Raw genomic sequence first — 9,744 nt, 5'->3', positions numbered from 1 at the left:
AAACACAGAGTTCAGTGGAGACTGACTCAATTTTGAACCAGCCTTCAGCGGTCATTAGAGGAACTCTAGTTTTTGGCACTAAGTGTTGGAATTGATCCTGTACGTGAGAGTTGGGCTAAAATCTAAAAACACAGCACACAACTTTTCACGAAACTCTCATCTTTATAATTTAAAACTTTATAATTAGTTATTTAGTTCACTGTTCAATGAGAATACAAACACCTAGCTAATGCTGATGACACTCACAGAGAAATATACAGTATAATGGAGCATGACAGCCACATTAATAAAAATTAAAGCAACAATGTTAAAAGTGTTATCAGTTTGAATGACTCCTACATGTTTTCTAAGGCAGTGTAAGTCTTTCTCATAATGAATTCTTATATACAGTAATGTACAGTATTTTATTTATAAATGACTTTTAAAACTCAACAACTGTTTTGTTTAAATCATTAAATATACTGCTCAAAAAATAAAAGGAACACAAATCTGGTCTTTGTGGACTAAAAATTCATGTAAACAGTCCTTACTGACACACAAACTTGTTTAGAACAAAATGATATAACAAAGGTGACTGCAAACCAAAATAATCAACCCACATCAAAAATCAAAGGTAAGATGGTTCAAGTGCTCTCTGACTTTTTATTATGCAGTGTGTAAATATAACTTTACACGCTCCTCTGTTGTTAAACACATTTCCACAAAGTCTAACCCTTTACAAAACCTCTGAATTGACTTGCTTTATTTTTAAGAAGGTCTTTTTCTGACAACACAAACGTCTGTTGTAGTGAACAGACAAACAGTACTAACTCCAGCATTTATCCTTATTTGTGCTGGATACTGTAAAAGTAGTCACTGGCTGCAGTTAATTATCTCACACCAGACTACTTGATACCTCCCACCTCTCCTGGGAGGCACCAGCAGTCAGCATTTGGTATATAAAGCCAGAAGCAGCAGAGGGGCATAGGAGAGAACTACTGGAAACATCTGGAGAGAACAGCTGTGCACTGAGGGCTGCAGGATGCGTGTCTTGGCTCTTCTTTGGTTACTCGGGTTTGTGCTAAAGGAGGTGGAGGCATGGAGCTACAGTAACGGAATTTTTCATAATTCAATTTGGCTAGGTAAGACCGAAAGATTCCTTTTTTTCGTGCTGTGGTAGCTATATTGAAATGTTTTTTCAGAAACTGTTATCCAGTTCAGATAAGAATAACTGCATCCCCTTAGAGCTGCGAAGTCAGTTTTTGGTTATTCATAAAAACTAGTTCAACCTCCAGCTACCTGTGATTATTAGAAAGTTTTCTCCTGTGTTAATCCACAGCAGAGGTTATTTTCACATAAAGGCTTGTTGTCAGGAGGATTAATAGGCTATACAGTAGTCCAGCTGCTTCCCTTGTGCCAAACTGCACGTTTATGACCTGGCAGGAGTGCTGCAGGAGGCCAGTAAACAGGAGGAAATGACTTCATCTCTGGGCTTTCCAAAATGTCCAGATCACAAGAAAGTTTAATACTGTTTCTGTTAATCTGGGAATGTGATTGCTTTCCATTATTGTGACATTAATAATGTTACTGAGGAGTTTTGAGGAGTCTGCAATAATGCTAATCAAACAAACTGCTGTTTTAATATACATACATATATATGTGTGTGTGTGTGTGTGTGTGTGTGTGTGTGTGTGTGTGTGTGTGTGTGTGTGTGTGTACCTGAACATTTGTTTGGAAAGAAAATATAGATTAATGAATTAAAAAAATTTAAATACATTAAATAGATTCAATATAATAAATGATAGATAAATGAATGATGAATTTGTATGCCATTTATTGTCTGTATATCTTCATAAAATAAAATCATAAAATTCTATTCATTTAAATACTCATTTATTTCCTATGTTTCCAACTTTACTTAGTTTTGATTTAGGCAGTTTCAGTCCTTCATACAGAAGCAAGACTGAAGAAAAAGAATTCATACAATATTTGTTACTTGGTTACATGTTTATATGAACTTTTAAGTCAGTCATTGTTACAGAACATACTGATAAATATATGCACAAAACATTACATTCATTAAAAAGATCAAAATATCAACTGTTGGCTAATTTAGAATGTTTTCTGCCAAGTTTTGCAGTCAAGCATGCGTAAAAGCACAGGATCAGCAGAAGACTCCCTGTTGATAGGACGAAATTGTTGGTGGCCTTCCAATTTCCTATTTGAAAAAGAAAGAGAGAAAGAATCACACAGTCTTTTTCATTCTCTCTCACAATAAAAACATGGTGTCCAAATTGGCTGTAACCACTGGGTCCTTTTAAACATGCCTCAGGCACAAAATGACTATGCTATGTAGATGACCTAGTCTTTATATCTGTATGCAGAGAATCCCAAGGCTTAGACTTCCTTTTCTGTTCTCTGTCTTTGACAGAACAAGCAGCTGGAGTTTACCACCGGGAATCACGCAAAGGAAGATACCAGTTGACGTATAAAGAGGCCAAGGCTGTCTGCAAGTATGAGGGAGGGACGCTGGCCACTTACGAACAACTGGAGGCAGCTCGTCAAATAGGTCTGCAGCAGTTCATCCGCAAACACAACACACACACGGAGTTCCTTCCAGAGAAAGAAAGTGTGTGTGGACTGTAATTCATCAGAAGTGATTCACTCAAAACACATGCAGGCGCTTCCTTAATGTGTAGTCCATCAAACATCCTGATGTAACATCTTAACCGCCTGGAATGCTTTTAACTTGTAGGAAAAGTGGTGCATGTGCTGACATGGTAAAGGTCAAAAGGAAGAAGTGAGTGAAACAATTCTTTCCATGAGTGTTTCTATGGGTGCCTGTTGCCTTAATCCCATCTCCCATCTCGCCTAATTTTAAACACTCCCTGTATATTGTAAAAGTCTGTTAGCAACTTCTTTGGTGGGTAGTGTCACTGTTCCCACAGCACAGAAATGGACTCTGCCTCTGGCCTTACAATCAGCCTTACTGTCAGCTATTACAGCTGAGTTTCTCCACAGGAGTCTACCCAGGAGGCCATGTTTTATCTGGCCTGCTCTGGGGGGGGGGGGCTGCTGATTGTGACTCTAACTTAAATTCCTCTGTGTGTGCACACATAGGAAAAACAGCCAAATCTTGGTCCCCAACAGGTTTTGACCAGCTGTTCTCTGGTTCTTAGCAGAGTTAAAAGACTTCTCATACTTTGTAGCATACAGTAGTTTCTTTGTGTCAGTATTATCAACAGCTCATGGGGGATAGTTGGGGAAAAAAACATATTTCTTCTCATGTTCAGGCTTTCATGTCTGCGCTGCTGGATGGTTTGACAAAGGACGCGTTGGCTACCCAATCGTTAAATCCGGATCCAACTGTGGTTTTGGGAAGGTTGGCATAATTGACTACGGATACAGGCTGAACAAAAGTGAGAAATGGGATGTTTACTGCTACAACCCAAACTGTGAGTATGACGTTCCCTTTCTGTTGTGCACTGTTTAATATTTTAACATCATTCATTAATCAAATGACTATGTATAATTGGAAAGGGTGGCTCTCAGTCCCGCATAGAATTATCACCAGGTTATGAAGCAGCAGCAGAGCTGCCAAAAAGATACAAATGTGCCAAAAACAATTCCTCTGGAGATCACTTGAGGTTGGCTCCAGAAGTGAGACAGACTCCTGTTAAAATAGAAAAAGTTTACAGTAGAAATAAACATTTTTACAGCCTTTAACCAAAACCAGTTTTATCATCAATAGCTAATTTTAACCTTCATAACAACTGCACAGTTTATAATTTTACTTAAACTCATCCATTTGGATACTGGTAAAACTTGCACCATGTTCCAGTAACCTCAAAACATGGAACCTGCTAAGTCAGTATATATAAACAGGATTTGTATCACTACAGCACAATACTTGGTGCTTAAAAACACAGCTGCACATTCATGGATAGAGTCTGGTCAGTGCTCTGCATATTGTTTATTTAGTGAGTCAGTACAGATTAAAACCTTTACAGCTTTACCACTGTTTATCTTTACTGCTGTCATCTTGAGGTGCCTCAGATTTAGCACAGTTTTGTGTCAACCATGGAGGACCATAAAGGCAACTAGTGCAGATGAGACCATAGTGGGACCATTTTTTGTCTTGACTCACAACCATAATTTCAGTCATGGTCAGAAAATGAATAAACCTGGTGGATGCCAGTGGAGCTGATGAATAACAGATAACTAAAACACATTCTGGCTTATGAGCTCTAACAGCTCAATGTTGACCCTGAATAATGCTGCATCATTTTCTATTGAAAGTTTAGTTTCTCTCCAGTTTAATGTCTCATTGTACTCTGAAATAAAAGGATAGTACAAATAAGCAATCGGAAAAACCCAAAAAACCAAATAAATTTGCACACTAAAACTTTTGACTCATCAAAGTAGCCACCTTTGGCAGATGTAACAGCTGAACACACCCGTGGCATTCTTTCTACAATAGACATCAAATATTCTTCATAAAGTTTTTCCGGTATCTCTAACAGAAGTTCCCATAAATGTGGCACTTGTAGGTTGCTTTGCTTTCACCCTTCTGTCCAGTTAATCCCAAACCAGCTCGATGAGGTTTAAGTCTGGAGACTGCGGTGACTGTTTGTTTAAGCATGTTTTCAAGCTTACCCTCTTGTTCTTTTTTCCTGAGGTAGTTCTGGCTTGGACTTATGTTTTGGGTCATTATCTTGCTGTAGGATGAACCCCTGACCAACTAAACGCACATCAGAGAGCATGCCAATGCAGAATGCTGTAGTAGCCGTTTTGGTTGAGTCTTTCTCTCAATCTGTAAGTTCACCGACCCTCAATCCAGCAAAACAGTCCCAGACCATCACAGTTCCTCCTCCATGTTCGACAGTTGACGCCGCACACTGTGGAACCATCCTTTCGCCTACTTCACGGGGTACAGAGATCCTGCATGATGAAATGAAGATTTCAAATTTTGATCCATCAGTCCATAATACCTTCTTCCAGTCTGCAGTAGTCCAATGATGGTGTTTCATGGCCCGGGCAAGCCTCTTTGCCTTACGTCTTAGTAATGGCTTTCTTGCTGCAACTCGTCCTGTCAAACCTGCAGCTCAAAGTCTTCTCTTCACAGCTGAAACTGAGACTTGCTTACTACGACCACTATTAAGCTGTGCTTGAAGCTGTTGTCCTGTGAGCCCGCCAATCATGTAAGCTGTTAACTCTCAGAAACTTGACCTCTGATTCAGTTGTGTCTTTGGGTCTGTCAGACCTCTTCCTGTCACAGTTTGTTTCTGAGTGCCTTTTGATGGTGAAGGAAACTGTACTCACTGACACCTTGACTTTCTTTGAAATTTCTCTATAGAAAAGACCTTTTTAAGTGTCATGATGGCCTGCCTCTTTTCAATTGTTAATTGCCTTTTTTCTTGCCATTTTTGTAGCAACACACTACTTTCTGCAGTGGAGTACTGTTCAACTGATACAAGGGTTTGGTACCATAGTGTGTTCTAACACTGCTTTTATGCAGGCAAAGGGGTTGTAACTAACCCAGAAACGTAGGAAAACTGTAGGAATTAGCTGCTTTCAAGGCTTGATCAACCTCCATATTTGAGGAAATGTTCAGTTGCTCCATAATATATCTCACCTACTTACAGGTGTCACGATCAAGGGATAATTAGCGTCATTCATTTCACCTCTTGGTGGTCATGATGCCTGTGTATGTGTGTGTATATACACACACATCAAAATTTGTATCCTTGGTGAAATTTTGTTCAAGTCACCACTAAATACGCAATGAAGAATTGGAATTGAGACAACCTTAGAAAGAAGCAACACTTAAGTGGCACTTTAGTAGAAAACAAACTGTTGCAGGACTGTCTCTTGCTCTCTTACTCCTAGCTAAGAACATGTTGTCTTATATAATGTATATGACAATACACACACTAATATGCAGAATAATAACATACTGATGGAATTTAATGTTTCTTTTAGAAAATATTAATTTCATTTAAACCAGTTTATGAAACTGGTTATAGTTCTCTCATCCCAAAATTTGGCAGTTTAGATCACCAGGTCAGCCAGCTGTGGAATCCCTCTCACCATGTCTGGATCAGACATTTTGGCTAAACTGTACCCTTTGATAGATGTTAGCTTACTGTTGCAAATCTGAACAAAAAACGAAAGATTCTGTAAGACATTAATTTTGTGTCGCTCAAAGCAGTGATTGTCACCGTCTCAACATGTGTGTTTGATTTTTGTCTTGCTCAACAACAGGATTCCTTTTCTCTGTTTTGAATTTATTCAGAGCTCACATGAAAGGGACATCCCAAACTTAAATGTTTCATATGCTGAGGCACAGTCCCAGCAACAGACTAAAAGAATAAATTGTTGACACTACATTCTTCCTCCCCATTGGGTTATATTACCCAGTTACCTTTTTGTAAAGTCAAATCCGTTTTTTTAAAGTAGGTAAAATCATATATTGCATGAGTATATTCTAGAATAGTCATGTGCTGCTTTTTACAGGTGTAAAATAAAGTATAGAAGGGAAATATGCAGCGAACATTGATTTTAATTTCAAAAGCCACCATATATCAATGTACTGCAAGAGCTCCTACCAGCCTTCTTCAGTGCTGGTGTACCCTACGATAACAGATGCTTGCCTTGCTATTAAAGTGATACAGAATTGCTATATTGAGGTTATGTTCTGTAGTGCCCAGCACAAGAATACCACCAAAGAACAGTTTTTACCAGTGGAACATTCAGCTGAGCTCGGTGAGCTGTGAAAGATGTTGACTTAAAGTATTAAACTAACTGTAACCATGTTTGAGTAAATTCTCAAAAAAGTAATGAGTATAATAAAGTATTACACATCGCTTCTTACCTACACAACAGTTGTAGACTACTCCACTATTTTCCTTCTACTGAAAATGAACTGAAATCATTTGATTGTAGCCAAAGTGCAGGAAGAAAAAGGCTGATTTGTTTGAATTTTATTTCAGTCCACCCAGGGTTAAGATAACTGAAGAACCATTGTGATGCGAGTAAGGACATTTGTGACTGTAATGTAATTACTGAATTAAGTACGTGTACACATACATGTACTAAATACTGCATGCTGAAAAATATAATGTGATTAATGTTATGCATTACTTTAGAAACCAAAGTGTAACTTTGTAACTAGCAAACATGGAGGGTTTAATAGTTTAGTCCCAGTTATAGTCAGCTAGCACTCTAAAGGTTCATGCAAAAAAGAAAGAAAGAAGAAGACAGTAATCTATTATGGTGAAGGTTGGGGGTGTTTATAGCTGCTGGTTCTCAGACTGATTAAACAGAAATAAAAAATTTAGAGTAATAGCTGAATTTTATTTCCTTTATATAAATATATTCTCATATTATATTTTCTGAAAACCTTGATCCACTCATGTCACTTCTTATAGCCAAGGAGTGTGGCGGGGTCCTGACAGAGCAGCAGAAGATCATCCAGTCTCCTGGGTTCCCTGAGGAGTATGAAGATGAACAGATCTGCTACTGGCACATCCGAGTCCGCCTGGGCCAGAAGATCCGCCTCCACTTCATGGAGTTTGATGTAGAGGATGATACAGAGTGTCTGGCAGATTACTTGGAGGTTTACGACAGCTACGATGACGTATCGGGCTTTGCTGGGAGGTGAGAAAAACTAGCTGGGTAGTTATTTAGCACAGAAGATGTCCGAATTTAGGAAAAATGTCAGTTAAATGTTTTAAGAACCCAAGGTAACATTTTCACAGCCTCAAATGCCAAATCTTTTAATTACAAGAAAAACAATGCAAGAAAGTGTCTGACTTTATAAAATCTATTTCCAGGTTCTGTGGTGATTATTTGCCAGATGATATAATCAGCACAGGTGAGAGCCCTCACATTTTCACATCAAAAGAACACAAAGAAACATTTGGATTTAAAGCAATACAAAACATTTGTTTGTGATGTTTTCCAGGGAACGTGATGACACTGAAGTTCCTCTCTGATGCTTCGGTTACAGCTGGGGGCTTCCAGTTACAGTATATTGCTTTTAATGCATCTCTCCCACATAAATAAAGCCCCTCCTTTGACTGATGGTTTAATACACTGATATAATCCTGTTGCTGTATTTATGATGTTACCTTATGTACTTGATTAAAAATTCTCTGTAGCTGATTAAAGGAATAATTATTTGAGAAAAATAAGGATACATTCTTTTTTTTTGTCAGAGCTGGTGAAAGACAGGAGAAGATAATAACATAAAGACAAGAAGGAGGAATTGAAAAAGTAAAGGGACAAAAAGAGAGAGAGAGAAAGACAAAAGTCGTTGATAGACCAAACAGATCTGTGTCAAACACACAATAAACAAACAGCACCTAAAAGACAAAACTGAGACAGGTACACAACCAAACAGAATTTAGCTGTTGCAGTGAAGAGGTGATTGAGACCGCAAGGTGAGGAAAGCAGACCCAGGACCCATGTCAACAGCCCCCACTGTCCCGACTGAGGAGCCCAAATTGGGGGCCCAGCAGGACATGGGAACATTAACCCACTCAATCAACAATGCTAAAATATTACATTTGCAGCATTCTTCATCTGTTCTAACCACTAATGGGTTCTGTATTCATTCCAAGTTTAGTTTCAGGCATAAAATTTTATTCAAAAAACAAAAACAACACTGGCTGTTACATAGGGTGACTGTAACTCAGGTGGTAGAGCAGAAGGTTGCTGGTTTAAAACCTTGGCTACTCCAGACTGCATGCTTGGGCGAGACCCAATAAGCACAGATAAAGTGCTTTGAGTGCTCAGGAAGAATAAAAAAGCTCTATATAAGAACTACCTTAAAGTATAATGTTTTGTGCTGTCTGTTTTGTTTTTTGTTTTTGTCTGTATACTTAAATACAGCAACCCACCCCGGATAAGCAGAAGAAGATGGATGCATGGATAGTTAAATAAATATCTACCATATTAGCAAAACATTTTTATTATTAGCTGTCAATGTATTTTTTAGAACCATTCCTTAAAAAAAAAAGAACATAAAAGAATAAGCAATAAAACGCTACACTTAAAACTGCACATATGGAAAAGATATATATAAATCTTACAAAGTTTGTATCTGTCTTGTGTGAAACTTGTATGAAAAGCATACAGAAGTAAAAACAGATACAAGATCCCTTGAAAAATCATATCAATGAAACTTGTATGTTTTTGGATACTTACTAAAACAATATATAAAAATGTAATGAGAAAGTGGCCACTTTCATGAGTAAATCATATAAGTCTTATATGATTCACTATATGAAGTAGGCCTCATCTTATGTCAGTCTTTCATAAGTTTTTACTATTTCTTTTCCATATGGGTGTATTATTGGCAAAATGCACATAAATTATCAAAACTAAAAGGCTAAAACTATCACGTTTTTCCTTGATAATGTGCTAAAGGACTTATTAAGAGTTTCACACTGCACTCCAAATTGGTCAGGAAGGAAAAAACTGTCTATTTGCTAATGCTAGTTTTGTTCCACACAAAATGTGGTTTGTAACTGATCTCAGAACAGTGAAAACAGAGCCAGCTTTAGCTTTCCTAGCCTGCTAATCTCCCAACGTTTTCCTGTTAGACACTGATTTACAATGCACATGCTCAAACAAGGAAAAAGCTGCGAGCTGTTATCCTCTCGGCTTGACAAGCTGAAGTCATTGATTACAGGAGATGGACACTTTTATACAGTCACTGAGATGGAGATGCCCGTGAAATGGAGCCATGCTCCAGTTTCC

At 38.0% G+C, this 9,744-nt stretch overlaps 1 protein-coding gene across 1 annotated transcript; it reads left to right on the top strand.

Moving 5' to 3' along the window:
- The first annotated feature begins 854 nt into the window (after positions 1–854).
- On the top strand, positions 855–8,174 carry tnfaip6 (tumor necrosis factor, alpha-induced protein 6). Its single transcript, XM_085250166.1, has 6 exons — positions 855–1,121; positions 2,411–2,548; positions 3,273–3,434; positions 7,410–7,638; positions 7,815–7,855; positions 7,946–8,174. The coding sequence occupies exons 1-6, from the start codon at positions 1,022–1,024 to the stop codon at positions 8,044–8,046; spliced, it is 771 nt and encodes a 256-aa protein (XP_085106292.1). The 5' UTR covers positions 855–1,021; the 3' UTR covers positions 8,047–8,174.
- The last annotated feature ends 1,570 nt before the right edge of the window (positions 8,175–9,744 follow it).

This window comes from Mchenga conophoros, linkage group LG16, assembly GCF_057382185.1.
Source record: "Mchenga conophoros isolate Kocher_MC1m ecotype Shallow Benthic linkage group LG16, M_conophoros_male_GT1.1, whole genome shotgun sequence".
NCBI lineage: Eukaryota > Metazoa > Chordata > Actinopteri > Cichliformes > Cichlidae > Mchenga > Mchenga conophoros.
The sequence above is the reverse complement of the archived record's forward strand: the minus strand, read 5'-3'. Positions and strand labels throughout refer to the sequence as shown.

Bases quoted from the DNA above. Each gene is read 5' to 3' on its own strand.
- tnfaip6 (XM_085250166.1), top strand. From the start codon at position 1,022: ATGCGTGTCTTGGCTCTTCTTTGGTTACTCGGGTTTGTGCTAAAGGAG. The intron at 2,549-3,272 runs GTCTGCAGCAGT...TCTCATGTTCAG, and splicing joins GGAGGCAGCTCGTCAAATAG to GCTTTCATGTCTGCGCTGCT. The intron at 3,435-7,409 runs GTGAGTATGACG...CACTTCTTATAG, and splicing joins TTACTGCTACAACCCAAACT to CCAAGGAGTGTGGCGGGGTC.